The sequence below is a fragment of the Marmota monax genome, unplaced genomic scaffold (assembly GCF_021218885.2).
Source record: "Marmota monax isolate L192 unplaced genomic scaffold, Marmota_monax_Labrador192_F-V1.1 WCK01_AAM20220418_F8-fsc00116, whole genome shotgun sequence".
NCBI classification, from domain to species: domain Eukaryota; kingdom Metazoa; phylum Chordata; class Mammalia; order Rodentia; family Sciuridae; genus Marmota; species Marmota monax.
The window spans coordinates 4973429-4991041 of record NW_026695220.1 but is presented as its reverse complement, the minus strand read 5'-3'; the positions used below and the strand labels follow the sequence as shown (position 1 = coordinate 4991041).

The following is a 17613-nucleotide window of genomic DNA, read 5'->3' as shown; positions in this document are numbered from 1 at the left end:
TTGCACTATTTAATGTAAGCATAAAAATGCAAAATGGACCTGAAAATAAACTTAAAAAAAAAAAAAAAAAAAAAAAAAACTCCTCATAGGAACAAAGAAACTTTGAGCTTAATTTAATTATGGTGATTACCTTTTGCAGAGTTGCTCCACTGCGCTTCCTTGTGGTGATGAAATAAGCAGCATCACCAGTTCACCTCTCATCTCCCCAAGCATCTCTCCAACCATTTTTACACAAATATATACAGTGCCTCCTTCTGAGATCTTGTTCAGTATCTTCCCATCTGCAAGGGCTACAAAAATATGGACCATAATGGATACTTATCCAGGCAATGAAGGTAAGTAGAAGTAAATAAAATATGAAGTTGAATTTGAAAAAGTTTTATATTGAAAACCTATTTTCTAAGTTTTTATTTCTCAATTATTCAATTTTTTCCCAAGATATAGATTTTGTAAGGGTGCAAAATTTAGAATTCTTGTTAGTTACACATCCTGTTTTAAGTTTTAAAAATATTGATATTCTGCCAATAAGTACTATTTGGGGAAGGGGGTAACTGAAAAAAAAAGTCAACAATCTTTATTCTGATGTGTAAATTTTGGTGAATAACTGGACTCTAATTCTAGCACATTTGTTTTAAATATCAGTAAATCTTTTTGAAAAGGGCCTTGTACTACTTATCTCATTATGTCTTCATTTAATGTCCTGTGAATTATTATATGTAGATTTATATTCAATAATTTCTTTGAAAACTCTCAGAAACAAAAAGTGTTTATTCTTCTATTTTGAAGAATGTTAACAACTTGAGCCTCCTGATATGTGCTATGATTTAACAGTAAGTCAAATGATGTCATTTTATAAACAGTAGAATGTATGTTCAATTCCAAATTCACTCTCCATATAGAAAGTGTTACTCAGAATGATTAGTTAGAATTACAGTCCTTAATAAGATTTTTTTTGTTTATGAAAGTTTCTTTGAATACTGTTGTACATTCTAAAAAGAAAGTATCTTTTTCTATTTTTGTTTATATAATTTATGTTATTTAAAAATATTTTTTTAGTTGTGGTTGGACACAATACCTGTATTTTATTTATTTTTTTGTGGTGCTGAGGATTGAACTCAGTGACTTGCATGTGGTAGGCGAGCACTCTACCTCTGAGCCACAACCCCAGCTCCTGATTTATGTTCATTTAAAGAATTAAGTAAAAATAGAGTGTTATCAAATGTAAAAAAAAAAATTACTATTTAGAAATTAAAACAAAATTTTGAATATTTCTAACAAAATAGTTCAAATATTCATCAGTTATATCCATGATAAACAATTTTAGTTTTTAGTTTAATAATTTAAAGGAGTCATTTGGTTGAAAATGGCAATTTCATGTAACACCATTGTTCTATTTAGACCTTCCCGTGGAATGTAAATAATAACAGACTTTACATTTATGCAGTTTGTGAAGTCACTAAACTTCTTCATACACTTTTATTAGAAATGTGATTTACAGAGCCAAATCTGTCTGCATATAATAGGTGTGAGGTGGCAGTGCAATTTGCTAAAGATTCAGCCTGAGGCCAAAGTTATTCAATTTTAACTCACTTTTCTGATTTCTTTTTTGCCTTTTCCTTTCTAAAGCTCCAAAACACAGAGATATTTTCAAGCATGATGTTCCTACAACCACTGATTTGGCAGCATTAAGTATTGGCATAGCTTTTGAAAGCTACTTACTCAAAGAACTGATTTCCACTAGAGAGCTTTCAGCAAAACAGAGTCTTCTTTCTTCCACAGATGTTTCCTCTTCTCAGTTTCTGAATTTTGGTGTTCATGATCCAGCACAAATTGTCCGGGGCAAAACATCTGCATCACATATGCCTATTCAAACTTCAGCAGCTACACAAGCATTCTTTTTTTCTCATCAGGGAGCAAGGACCCCATTTATCATCTCTTCCTTAATGACAGATTTTATTTTTCCCACATCATCTTCATTATTTGAGGACTATCACACTGTTGCCTTTTCTGCTGCCACAATGAGTTCAGTAATTAGTAGCATTCCAGGAGCTGATATTAAGTTAAACAGGCACTCATTACTCTCCCATGGATTCCTGCTCACAACTGCTTCCACAAGTGCACCTCCAATTGTCTCTAGGAGGGCTCAAGAGGATATTGAAGAATATTCAGCTGTTTCCTTAATTTCAAGAAGAAAGCACTGGAGATTGCTGAGTCCCTCAATGTCTCCCATTTTTCCTGCTAAGATAATTATATCCAAACAGGTAGCCATCTTAAACTCATCAACTCTCTACCAATTTAGTACGCAAACTCCCATTCCCAGTGAATATTGGGTAATTACTGAAGAATCTAGCAACCAGAGACTCACAAACATCAAATCACAGGCTGCTGATTCTTTAAGTGAATTAAGCCAAACATGTGCAACATGTTCTATGACTGAAATAAAATCCTCTCATGAATTCTCAGATCAGGTTTTGCATAGTAAACAGTCCCACTTTTATGAGACATTCTGGATGAACTCAGCGATATTAGCCAGCTGGTATGCACTAATGGGAACTCAAACTATCACTTCTGGGCATTCGTTTTCTCCTCATACTGAAATAATACCATCAGTGGCATTCACAGAACTGTCATCTTTGTTTCCATCTAAAAAGAGTGCAAAAAGAACAATTTTATTTTCATCCTTGGAAGAATCCATTACCCTATCAAGTAATTTAGATGTTAATTTATGTTCAAATGAGACTTGTTTATCCATTGTATCTTCCCAAACTATGTCTTCAGACTTGATGTATTCTGATTTGACTTCAAAACTGACTACTGATGATCTGTCAGTATCAGAAGACATTCTTAAACTATCAAGATTAGGAAAATACAGTGTAACTATGAGTCCCACCGAGGCACTAAATCAAGACAATTTATTGGACATGAAAGAGGGTAAAGTGTCTCATCAACTGTTCAAACTTCACACAAGTGTTACCTCTCTAGATTTTGAATTAAACTTACAACGATATTCAGATGTAACTTTCAAGATGTATTCAGAAATCACACATTCAAATGACCTCAAAAACAATCAACCACTATATGCAAACTCACTATCTTACTTTGCAGAAGTAACTCCTAGTGTTGGGTTTTATACGGTGACAGCAACTCAACCTCTTCCAATACAGACCTCTTTACCCATGTCTCTAATTAGACCAGATTGGCCATATTATGTGGATTACCTGACCTTAACACCTGATTTAAAGGAAGAGATCAGGACTTCTTCAGAATGGTCAAAATGGGAACTTCATCCTGGTGTGCATGACCAAGAACCTCCTGCTGCAGCAGGTCAGATTCTTTCCATCACTAGATCACTTACTTCATCATCACTGGAGTCCTTCCCAGCGACTCAACAACTGATGATTTCTGGTGAGTTTCTCAGTTTCTGTTCAGTAAACTTAAAAATTAGTTTCTTTTCTAGAGAAAAGAAAGCATGTCATGGTCACCAGGTGCTCTAAACAGCTTCATTGTGATCAGGGCAGCAGCCAGTTCAATGGAGATGGCACCTGCTGCTGTACCCAACACAGATGGTTATTCTTTATGCACTGCCACAAAGGCTACCAGATCAATACAGGAGTTTGTGGGAGATGGCTAGACTGCTGGCAAGCAATCAGAAAGTGAACTAGTTCAATTCATTACAACACAGCTTTCAAAGTTTTGGAATAACTTTTATTATTCTCATTTCTTGAAATAGCTTCTTTATAGATGGAACACAATATAACATACTTTTCTAACATTATCCTTGGGACTGGTTACTTTTAATGAGAAAACTAAAAAAAAAAAAAAAAAACAAGGGAACTTCATTGAGTGATCGTATTAAATTTTAAAGCTATTAGTCTTTCATTGTATATTAGTCTGTACATATGTTAAATTAATACCCTTTATTAAACAAGAACATTATACAAAAATTGAAGGAGATAATATCTCATGTGAATTTGAATTCAGAAATTTGAATAATTAACAAGTCCATTTTCTTAGGTAAATTTCTCACTTTCAAGCACTTTTGAAATCACTAATGTCCTCTCCCTTTGTAATTACTGACAAATTGGTAAAGGTTGCTAAAGAAAAATGTTTAAAAAACTTTAATTATTAGAAAAATGGAATTAATAATTTAAAGAAATTCTATCTTTTGGAATTTTAAGTGTTAAATTGTGGCAGCAAAGTTAAAAAATAAGAATAGTAAGTAAGAAATTTATATTTTCCTTTTTTATTTACATATAACAGTGGAATGCATTACAACTATTATTACATATACAGAGCTCAATTTTTCATATCTCTGGTTGTATACATAGTATACTCACACCAATTCGTGTCCTCGTACATGTACTTTGGATAATAATGATCATCACAAATATGTATGTGTGGTGGTGGTAGTACATTTCTGCTTTAGAAGAAACTTATGGTACTTAAAACACTTTAGGTGTGTAATTTATGGCTAGCAACTTAGTAATGTGAAAGATCAAATCATTGATGGGTTCAATATCAGGATATTTTTATAAAGTTTAAAAAAATAATTTCATAAATTTAATTACAAATTTAAATGTAGTATTCTCCCTGTTATAAGACAATAGCTTGTGGCTTAACTATTTTGGCTCACCTAGAATACCTAACATGTTCTTTATCACAGGTAAGATTCTTAGTAAATGCAGCTGAGTTAAAATTTCTCCTCTCAAACAATTCACCCCATAGTTACCCCTGGGGAATAATCACAACACAAATTAACTACAAAGAAATAAAACACTAAGTTTTACTTATGAACATAACCTTGCCACTTTTCATCACTTCCCTCTAATTGTAAGGATTGATAGTTTTGACCTCATTCAAATCTCCTGGTCTTCTTCCAGTTTGACTCCTTCATAATCAATTTAGACACAATAATCAATAAATTACAAGTAGTTTTCTGGCCTTCTTTAATATGTTCATCCACTGGCTTATCAGGGTCACATCAGGGAATTGATAAACCATTCCAATTGGATTTGGGGGAAAAGATTAACAGAGGGATTATTTACAAATATATAGTTAGAATTAAAAACAAACAAACAAAAAACAAAACAGGGAGGGATAGTATGGATCTGAAGGGATTAAAATGGCAGATCACCATTATCAACACTGAGCCTGAAGGGACAGAGAAAAGAGCAGGACATAGAACCTGAAAAAAAACCAAACAAACATAAAATATGGGACACAGTCCGTCAAAGGTGAATTAAATAGGCAGGAGACAGAGATACATAAGCAACTTGATTCTCCTGTTTCATTTAGTTTGTTCATGGTGTTTCATATCAACCAAATCCATTCAGTTGCTGGAGGGTAAGGTCAGGTATCTAAGTTGATCTCCATTGTTTAGAGGATATCATGGACAAAGGCAGAAAGAAGATCTAGAGGAACAAATGTTAATACCCTGAACTAATATTTGTTAATTCCCAGTCTATTTTCTCAGCACTCGTGAAAATGGATTATTCTACTAAATTTCATGTTTTTCCTCAACTGGGCCCTTAATTCTTCTAGGCAATCCTTAATTAATTTTAAGCAAACTTCATAAAATATTCCTCACAGTATTTCAGTTTTTTTCCTAATCTATACTAACATAAATACCATAACTATCTTACTTGTTTAGCAAATAAATTATTCCTAGATTCTTAGCTGACAAATATCATGCAGTCTTATTTCCATACTCAACCATAAATTTAACTAGCAACAAAAGAAAGGGAAATAGTAAGGCTTGGTTATACAATAGTACCCGAGCCATGTGCTTAGAAGACCATCTATCCTTTATCCATAGAATCACATTAACACTTGGATGTAATTAACACTTGGATATAATTCATTTGATGATACATATGTGGATCAAATGTGGATCAATTTCTAGGATATTTATTATTTTCTATTAATCTATGTCTTTATTTTACCCAGTATCAAACTATCTTGAATACTGTTATTTTCTTCTTTAAAAGTTATTTTTAAAAACTTAGGTGCAGATATTTTTGTAGTACTAACCTGTATCATAGGTGATCTTTTGTATAGATTCCTCATCAGTTATACAAATATCAGGTAAAACTGGATATTGTCACTACTACTTCTGGTGGGACAGCTAAATCTCCTTCAAAATCTCTGAATATCTCTAAATCTGGGTTGGCAAACTAAAGGCCTTTGGACCAAATCTTGCCAAGGACCTGTTTCTATAAATAAAGATGAATTAACACAACCATGCCCATTTGCTTATGTATTTTGTAAAGCTGCTTTTCTACTTAATGGCAGAAGTGAGTAGGTATGAAGACTATGTAGCCTGAGAAGCCTAAAATATTTATTGTCTGGCAATTTACAGAAAGCATTTGCCAAACTCTATTCTAAACATCTTCATAGGATTAATATTTAATCAAAGTAATGGCTAGGAAAAAAAACTACCTAAGTATGTGTATTTTCCTTTATATGTATTCCTGGATTATCTTTTGATATTTTTTCTAACCAAGTCAGTGTATAGAGATAATTCTATAGCATTCCTTTTCATAATCTCTTTTTTGCAATTTACTTTATACATAAATAAAATGAGAAATATTTCTAAAATATTATGGTATTGGTGCTGAAACAGACTGGTACCCCCACGCAAAAGACCCCATCACCATAATTAAGCTTTTCTTCTTATCAAAATGATTTTTACAAAGTATATCATCAGTATTTCACCGTTCTGCAGAGAGCTCAATGCGGTTTGACACTTCCTTTTTCTTGTAAATGCCAGGTTTGCAGACAAAAAGTGTGAAACCTTTGTGGAGCCTAAGAATATGGAACAAAGAATAATGGTCATGTTCCCACTGTCATATAACCACTAATCTAACCACTAAATCTAAAAGAATGTCCAGACTCAGGGTCCAGAGATTGTTAAGCATTAGTAAGCCCCTCTGAATGGCTGCAGTTTAAATAAGCCTGCTTCCTGAAAATTCCTCAGGTATCCAGCCTCATGTGTTCTACATCAGTTCTGTACTTTATTTCTAGTACATATAAGTGTCTAGAAATATTTTGTTTTAATGTTAATTTCATAGTTAACCCTAAGTATGGTAATACATTTTTGATGAAAAAAAAAAATGAGGCCATGTAGAGAGGCACATGCCTATAATTACAGCGACATGGGAGGCTGAGGCAGGAGAATCCCAAGTTTGAGGTCAGCCTCAGCAACTTAGAAAATCCCTAAGTAACTTAATGAGACCCTGTCTCAAAATAAAAGAAAATAAATAGAGCTGGGAATATAGCTCCGTGGATAGCTTCCCTGGATTCAATCCACAGTACAAAAAAATAAAATAAAATAAAATAAATAAAAGAACTTTTGAGCATTTAACACTATAATTCAACTCTATAGATATCTCGAGATATCTTGATATGTGATGGGGATTGTTTCCAAACCCCTGACAATACCAAAATCAGTCAATGCTCAAGTTAAATCTGTGATTGCAGAACTAGCCAGTTGTATGGAAGGTCAAGTACATAATTGCCTTTCAGAAGTTTGTAATAAAATTGAAGACAGCAAATTTAAAAGTAAACATAAGTTTGAAATATTTTTTAAAACTTATGCAATGACTATATTTGTACATTATTTTTTGTAAACATGAACAATATAGAAATATACTTTACATATGTAAGCAATGTATTTATTCTTTATCACATATTCATTAAGAAAAGACAGTGTGTTTGGTCTAACTGGGAAACTTCTCAACAATAGACAATGGTTAGTCACATGTGCTAAATTAAAACTTAGTAAATTCCCTAAAAATATATATATTTTCCCACTGAGCTGTATATTCAATATCAGTTTCTCTTAAAGATATTTCTATTACATTTTCTTGTGTGGTTTCTATAACAGTGAAAAGATCAATTTTTCAAACTTTAAATACATCACTAGTCATATTAGTAAGAAAACATCATTTGTTATTATTTCCACTATGATGACTTAAAAGATGTACAGTAGATTTGAAACTATAAACTAATCTATTAGAGTCACTACAAATCATTAATTTTAAAGTGAAGCTAAAATATGAAAATTATAGATTCTTATTGAAATATGTATTCCTAATTAACTTTGAAAATATTATAAATTTTATTATTGCCTTATTTTTGTAAACTGCATGAGATGTGATCCTCTCAAGCATAAAATTGAAACCAGCACTGTGTTAAAAAAAAAAAAAACAAAACAATTGATCTTATGTTAAAAAAAGATTTCTGAATTGTTCATTCTTGTTGTATTCCTAATATCTTACTCAAAATAGCATCACAATCTATACTTAACTGTACAGTTGCATGAAAAGATTAATAGTTAAGTCATTAAAGCATATAGCTGGAAATGATTTTTTTTTTAAAGTATGGTATCTTTTATGTGGAAAAAGATGAAATAGGATATAGTAGAATGGGCCATAGTGCTAAAATCTTGCAGAGTTTCCATGACACTGCCAAAATATAAAACATGTGCAATTGATGAAGGGAGATAAGTGAATGTTGTTAAAGTGAGAGATGAGTGCTGCAATTTCCTTGCTATATGCTATATTCATATTAGAAAAATGTTTGAAGTAACAATCCCATCATTCTGGGCTCCCTTGCTATGGTGGATCCCCCACTTTGTGTTGGGCTATTCAGGGAGGAAAAAAAAAATGTCACTCCAAACAACCTCTTGAGATTAGCAAAGGGAGGAATGTGGAGGTAATTCTGTCAACATGTTTTTTTGAGTTTGTGTACCCTTTGAAATGTATGATTGCTTTCTCTGTAACATAGTGACAGCTCTATTAAATTGATTCTAAGTTGTCTTTCTCAACTGTCTTGTAATGGGGACCAGTCAGTATGAGTTAGTTTAATGAATGACACAAATGAAGTTTAAAAGGAAAGGGACAGGTTCTAGCAGTTCAACATTATTTTCCTGTAGCAACATGACTCTAGTTTTTTTTTTTTTTTTTTTTTTTTTTTTTAGAAATTTGGGAGGAAAATAGGAGAGAGCAACCAGAGCTTCCTCATCCAAATATTCTCCATTAACAATGGAGAACAAATGTGGCACAAAAACAAATATTTTCTATGAGTCCTATTTATTCCATTCTTAGTTGTTTAAGATTTTGAATTTAAAAAACAATTTCATAAAAGTCTAGCAAATGACACAATGTTGTTTTATCCCCCAAATAAGACATAATAAGATTTTTAATATTGTAAGTTATCACATAATTTGATACAAATTTTGACAGTCAATTTACAGTTTACTAAGAGTGTTTTTCCATTTTTTTTTCTGAAGGGATGTGTATCACTTCCTAATCTCTTGGACATTTATTAATTTTCTTCCAACATGTCAAAGTACAAATAGCTCACAACATGCAATGTCATTCTTTAAATACTTTTTAAAGTTTAACTGATATCTAAAATTTTGTATATATTAATGGGAACCATATGCTGTTTCAAAACACATTTATATTGTGTATTGTTCAAATCATAGTAAACATATGTATTGCCTCAAAATCCTTTCTTCTAGATTAAAACAATGTAGCCCACTATCATCATCAATATTGACCCTATTGTGCAATACTGTGCCAGGACTCCTATCTAGTATCCATCTATCAACTTCCTCATGGCCTCTCATCCTCAGCTTCTATGAGACCCTTTTTTCTTAGATTACACACATATAAACATGATCATATGATATTTATCTTTCTGTGCCTTGCTGTTCACTTAAGATAATGACCAACAGTTTCATCCATGTTGTTACAAACAACAGAATGTCACCATTTTCATGATAGAATCATTCCATTGTGTATATGTGCCTTTTCTTGTTTATCCAGTCATCAGCTGTGAGACACTTAGGTTGTTTTCATTTCTAGCTGTATGTATAGCATGGCAACTAACATAGGAAATCAGATGCCCCTTTGACATTCTGATTTCATTTTCCTTGAGTTTATACATAATGCAATTCCTGGAACATATATTAGTTCTATTTCTTTTATTTTCTGAGGAAATTTCAAACTGCTTTTCACAATGGTTGTAGTACACATATTTTCTTCAACAATCTGCAAGGATTCTCCTTGCAGTCATTCTCAATGCTGAAAAAAGTAATTTCATTAAACACATCAGCAAGTCAAAATGCCTTATCTTTACATATTTTTACATTCCATTTATATTTATTTTTTAAATATTTTTATTAGTTGTTGTTGGACCTTTATTTATTTATTTATATGTGGTGCTGAGAATCGAACCCAGTGCCTCATGCCTGCTAGGCAAGTGCGCTACCATTGAGCCACAATCGCAGCCCTACATTTATATTTCTTAATAAGGAGAATTGCATTAAGTGTCTTAGTTCATTTTTACTGCTATATCACATAACAGGTAATTTACAAAGAATAGAAATTTGTCACTACTGGAGGTCAAGAGTCTAAGATCAACCTACCAGAGATTCTGTGTCTAAAGACCCAGTCCTTATAGATGCACCTTCTAGATGTCCTCATGTTTAGGAAGAGTAGGAGGGACAGAACTCACATAGTCAAGCTTATTCCTATCTGATTCAGTGTGGCCCTTAAGTTCTAATACCCTCCTGCAAGTCTAATACTCTTGCACTAGGAATTAAGTTCCAAAATGAATTTTTGAGGGGGCACAAATATTTAAATCATGGTGTTAAGTAAACCAAAACTCAAACTATGGCTTCTTACAACTATACAGAAAAAAATGTTTTTAAAAGGTAAAATTCTCTGAAGATCACAAAAATACCAAAATGGAGATATGATTTCTTATTTTGCATCCCCTTAATATATAGAACACTAAATTAATGTGAACATATTGTAAAAAAAAGTTCAAATAGAACAATACTTAGAACTATCTATCTATCTATCTATCGAATCTATCTATCTATCTATTTATCTATTTATTTATTTGTTGGTGCTGGAGATCAAACCCAGAGCCTCTGTGTGCTATGTGACTGCCTTAACATCACAGCAGAATTCACACCACAGCCCAATCAATTCATTTCTTTTTTGGGGAGAGGGAGGGGGCTACCAGGGATTGAACTCAGGAGCATTCTACCACTGAGCCACATCCCCAGGTCTATTTTATATCTTTTTTAGAAACAGGGTCTCACTGAGTTTCTTAGCACCTTGCCATTGCCAAGGCTGGCTTTGAATTTGTGATCCTCCTGCGTCAGCCTCTGAGCCCCTGGATTACAGGTGTGCACCACAGGGCCTGGCACAATCAATTTATTTTAAAGTGCAAGAATATAAAACAAGGAAATGTTGAATAGGAAGGGAAATGTGAGAAGTTATGTGTTTATATAATATACCAATATAAATTGTAATTAAATTATTCTATTGTTGTGTAAATCCAGATTTAAATATATAAATAGGTAGTCCGTATATGCATATTATATACAAAATTACCAAAAGAAAGATATTTTGAGTTCATAGAAAAAGATTTTGATATTAACTAAATCATGTTGATGAACTATTATATTGAAAATGTTTCCTCTGCACATTACACCAGAATAAATTCTATCAAAATTAGCCAGAAAAAATTGTAGAATAAACATTAAAATATGTTCAAGAAAAAAAATAAGTTTTCTGATCTCTAAATCAAAATGTTTAAGCCTAAAAACAAGCGAAATATCAGAAATGAAATGTTGATGGCATGTACATTTTGTGGCAGAAAAATTGAAATGATTACCTTTCTAAGTAAAATAATGATTATGAATGTAGCTAAAGAGCTAAATATATATATATATATATATATATATATATATATATATATATATGTATGTATATATATATTCCTGTAGCTAAAGAGCTAAGTGTATATATTTTACACTTAGTTCTTTAGCTACAGGAAGAAATATATTGATATTTTGCTTCCTAAGGTATAAATATGATTACTAAGTACTCTTTCAATTCAAAGAATAAATGACATCTTGAACAATAAAACAATTTACAAATGAATTATAAACAGTAAAAGTTTATTAACAATCATAAAAATCAATTCAAAATATCACATTTAAGATTAAATAGATTTAACCCATCACTTGCATTTTTTTTCTTATTATAATATTATGAATTGGTAAAGATATGGGAAGGCACTTCACTCTGTGGAAAAGTAAACTGGTACATCTTTCTGAAGGATTGTGCAATAACAGGGATTTCAAGTTTTAAAATATCATGATTTTAATCCTAGAAAATTATTATTGATATTCCCCCAAATGTTATGTTGTTAAAAGAATAATTACTTAGAAAAAGCTCCATTCTAAAATGATGACTGTATTAAATAAATTTTGATGTATAAAATTGCTTCCTTTATATTAATCAATAAAAATGGTAAACCATGTATGCAACATATTTGTGAGTACATGCACACTGCATATATCTATATCTTAGATTCTTCAAAACATTTTCATTGCCTTTAATATTTATTTTCTAAAAGTGATGTTGTTTATATGCATTTTATAATCTGAAAACATTGTTTTTGAATATAAGGTTATAATGATCAAGAAAATTTCAGAAAGTGTTTGCCTATTTTATTCACATTAGATGAAAATAATGGTGCTTTTACAAGAATATTGAGAAATATAGTTATGTAGAAAATCATGCCAAATCATTGCATCATGATAGTTACAGGAAATCAAATTTTAAAATTATATATATATATATATATATATATATTGCATGAAGTACATGTATACATATCTATGTTCAAATATGAGATCCCTAGTTTTTTAAAAAATGAATCATTAGGTTTATGTTGAAATCATTATTATATTTATGCAGCTTTCTTATAATAAAAGTATGAGAAAATGGAATGGAATTAATTGCATTGTTTTGTTCAGTAAGTAGATTCTCATTGGTTGTTTTCTGACAGACACCAAACATCTCTGTAATTGTTTCTGCATTTTACATGCTTGATTGTTTAATTTGGACCAAAACTGTTCAGATATGAATTATATCTTCTTAAACCAATCACACTTTTTTAAACTCTATTTTGTATTATATGTTTATATCCTAGGGTTTTTGAACTTCTCATTATAATACTTGCATTTTATAAAGCAACATATATGGAGACAGAGTATTTCTTCCTGAGAAAACTATTGCATGTCAAAGGAGATGTCCAAACTAAAAAAAAAAAAAAAAACACTTCCTATGATAACTGCCCAGCTTGCTTTTCTACAGAAAAAGCAATTCAACTCGGCACCCTCTTCTTGTAGGCAAGGAAGTATTTGCATAGATGACAGAGGCTTTTGTGACAGTATTTAATAGTCACTTTTGTTCTAATTTTCTGGGGATACATATAATTAATCCTATTTAGAACTGACACAGTAATAAACACTCTTGATGTTCCTATGGTTGAAATTGTATCTGCTGAAATTTAGCACATATGAGAAATAAAATTAGATCCCAAATTCAGACATTTTCTTTCCTGTATATCTCCCAGCATTTTTCTCAAAAAAAAAAAAAAAAAAAATGAATGTCCCATGCTTTTTCTGTTGTGCTAGTTAGCAGTATTCAAGAGCTCTCATTACTTGTATTTCATTCCCACTGGTCATTGAAAGGAATAGTATTGTTGACACTATAAACAATATACAGCAGAGTGAATGTGATAGTTTACAAATACAAATCATAATACAAAACTTTTCATACAGATTACATTAGTTCTTTCAATATACTTTAAAATATATTCAAAATACTTTCATCTTCATTGCCAAATACCCACCTCAGCAGTATGTAACCTTGGAAAAATTAATAGCATAGACCAAGATTGTCAAATTATAGCCTCCAGGCCAAATCGAGTGCAACACCTGTTTTTGTAAAGACAGTTTTACTGAAATACAACTATGCCTATTCATTTACATTCTGCCTATGGCTGATTTCATACAACAACAAACTTAAATCATTGCAACAGAGGTCATATAGTTTACAAAGCCCAGAAATACTTGCTGTCTTGTTCTTTATAGAAAAAGCTTTCCAACATCTGGCATATCTATGTATGTGAGTTCTTATAGTCCTCAGTTTGGTTTCTGTATCAGCCATCGATGGACTCCCAGAAGTTCAGATTTCAGATCTGCATAGTCCTATTGTGCTGTCTCGAATCACACTGTCCTTGTCTTCTATACCACTCTGGTGGAGACTTGGCATATACACATAAACAGTGGTAGACACTCATTATCTGCTCTTTGTGAAGTCCTCACATCTGTGTCCAAGGCTGGCTTCAGGGGTGTGTGACCTCTGTAGTCACACAGGACCTCATGTTCAGAAAGACCCCACAATTGTTGGAGTCATGGTGTGTGGGAGTTCAGTGTGACTCAAAGCAAGTGCAAGTTCAGGTGTTATAAAAGCCACTAGCTTTCACAAAGCAGTGTATTATAATGTACACATGTCAAGTAGTAAAATAAAAGCTCTTGAGTTAGTTTTTGTTAATGTTTCTGCTATTTGTATTAAGAATTAAGTTCATGTACCAACTATGAACTATGAATTATGTAATATTGATGTTTCCTTCTAAGCATTAACTTCCCTTATATTTTCTATGGAAGCTGGCATTACCCAGTGTAAAGAAGAATGTTAACATTTATGCTAATAATTGAAAATTTTATTTTTTTTCTCTTGGAATAACATTAAACTGCAAATAAAAAGACTGAAAAGTTGAGAGAAAGGCTGTGGAAAGAGAAAACAATACTTTATATCACAGTACTTGTAATAACACATTTTTTTTGAGCAAGTGGCCCTGCATTTTCATTTTGCACTTGGTTTGACAAATTATGTGTGTAGCCCTGTCTATAGCTCAAGTGCTCTATAGTTTTCTTCCCACCTCCAATAACAGACACTTATCCTGCAAACCTCCTCCTGGGCTGCAGATCTCTAAACAGTTAGAATCCTCTGGGATTTGTTTTTGGACATGTTTCCTTCTCATTTTTATTCCCACACATTCTCTATTCTTTTTTTCTCAGTTCTCATTCTTCTATTTCACAATTTATCTTTGGATCCTCTCACTCACTGCATTTTGTCTACTGGTGGTAGGCTGGATGAGTGACATGTATTCTTTACACAGTGCCCTCAGTTATGCCCCAGTCACCACTGAGAGAGGGGTTCATATGTTAGTCTGCAGAAGTGATGACATCATCAGCACTAGTTTGCTTCTATGACCAGCATCCCAAGAAGCAATGGTCCTAGTGTATGGGAGGCCATCCTCACACGTGATTTGGGTTACCTCCCTGGCTGGGTGAGAGGCGCTTAGACACAGCTGTGTCAGAGCTTTCCCCAACCTTCTCCAGGTCCGAGGGGTTGTCGGCGCAGAGGTATGTCTGGCCACTGCCCCGAAGACCCAATCATCACCCCTGATCTTGGGATGCTGCTCCCCTTAACCTTCATTGGATGGGATTTTCCCCGGAATTTTTGTTCCCCAATAAAAGTTCACTCCATGGCGTGTTCTCTCTCTCGCTAGCCTCTTTAGTAAACCTCGCTACCGCATTAGGTGGCTGGAGGCTGGAGCTAGGAGGAGCTGTCCTGGAGCTGGTTTTAAAGATAATTAGAGTCTTGTCTTTAATTTAAAACTCCCTAGCATCTTGTTCACAGTTCAAACCTTCTTTAATGAAGCCAGTGCTGGTCGCTGGACAGACTGGTGTACATGAAAGAAAGCAATTTTTACAAATAACACCAACATGTTCTGGTTCCTAGTGTGCATATGAGAAAGCCAATGTCCTTCAAGATCATATGTATCTAAACATTCCAGCCCAAGCTTGCTCTTGTTCGCTAAACATCGTGAGGTTTTGGGAAAAAGAAGATGGGGGGAGTTCATAAGTATGGTTCTACTTTCCCCTTTTTCTTTAAAGATGATACACCAGTTCATCAGAATGCCTATTCTGGACCCAATTCAGGTTTTATTTCTTATAGGGGAACTTTTGCAAAGAAAGCTTTATTTTTCCCTTTCTATTTTCTTTTATAGAACACTGTGCATAACACAATGATGCTTTGTCTTTATCAATTTCTTGCTTTTCTCTTAGCTTCCTCAGCAGTATTTGGGCTCTTTACAGACATGAACTACATGGTAAAAGACATAATGGCTTATCCAAAGGCTTGCTGTAATGATAGAGTTCCAGGAAGGACTGTGAAACACCTATCTTAAAAATGATGACAATAACCCATTAACTTAACGTAGCTTAGGGAGCCTTAGCACAGAAGCTGCTCTGAACACAACAGTATAAGCTGTGCATGTGTGAAGCCTGGGCATGGGCAAGTGCGGAACAACTGAGACTGAGAAAATAAACAAGGTCAAAGTATTTAACCCCTAAGGAAGAAGTAGGATAGCTCAGTAAATAGTGAGCTCGAGAAATAATCAGCTTAATCATGGCTAGTGTGCCAGAGTGGATAATGACTTGATACCAGGAAACTCTAAGCAGCTAGTGAGACATGTAAAGGCAGAAGACATGATTTATTTATAGGTAATCGTTATGTATAGGGCTTGAATCCAAGTGTCCAGGCATCAAGATTTGTTTAGAAAATAGTTGTTCTTGAGCAAGGATTCAGCACAGCAGAATTGCAGGACTGATATTGGATTGCATGAGTCTGAGAACAAGAACAGGCATTCCCTGTGTTACTTGGAAGACCTGTGCCAAGGCCCAGTCCCATGAAAGGTCAGGAATGTAATAAGGCTCATGGAGGACAGTGAGGAAATTAATGAAGAAATAGCACAGAGACATACTCAGCAGCCATCTCTGGGTACTCAGGTAACACAGGCTCAGTTCTTTGTTTAAAGGACTTATACCAATAGCAACTGTGGTTTATTATTTTATTAACTGACTTAGGCTTTGAGATCTGGTCTCTGCACAGATTTAAGGATGAGAAATTTATCTTGGTTGAGGTCACTCCACTAGCAACTGCTTGAGATGTTACTGGAATTTGAGTTGGATAGTTCTAGATATTGATTTTTCTTCAGACATAAGGTTCAGTGATGGGATGAAGTTCTGCTTATTCTCATGTTCTCTAGCTTTCACTGGTTCTTATGCTGGGGCACATATTGCCCAGGTCTTTCAATGAATGAAACCTCTCATTGTAGGAATTAAGGGAGCCTAGTAAAGGATCAGGGAATACAAAGGAATAGAGGTCAAATCTGGAGTAAAGATCTGAGACCTTGTCTTTTGTTAATGGGAGGGGCCAACACAGCCAATTCTGTTGGTAAGGAGAAGTACTTACCTTTCTACAGGCATGTTTTCTCAATTATATTTATTCTTGTCAGTCATATGTATGTAAGAAATTAATGGAAAAGTATTTTGGTTGCCTTTCAAACTATTTATTTATTTAAAATTTTAAAAATATTTTATTTTTGCATTATAATTATACATAATAGTGGGTTTCATTGTAACATATTCATACATGCACATAATATAATTTGATCAATTTCATTCCCCAGCACTTGCCCTTTCACCCCTCTACCCCTTTCCCAACCCCCTTATTCTGATTGATCTCCTTTTGTTTTTATGAGATCCCCTATTTTTCTTTTCTTTCTTCTCTCTACTGTTCACATTTGAGAGAAATCATGTAGACCTTGGCTCTCTGTGTCTGGTTTATTTTCTTTAACATGATCTTCATCAGTTCTGTCCATGTA

At 33.2% G+C, this 17613-nt stretch overlaps 1 protein-coding gene across 1 annotated transcript in view; it reads left to right on the top strand.

Moving 5' to 3' along the window:
* Eys (eyes shut homolog) overlaps positions 1 to 17613 on the top strand; it is a 1592434-nt gene that overhangs the window by 782606 nt on the left and 792215 nt on the right. The window contains 2 exon segments of the mRNA XM_046432606.1: positions 140 to 335; positions 1627 to 3405. Coding sequence (XP_046288562.1) covers positions 140 to 335; positions 1627 to 3405 — 1975 coding nt within the window.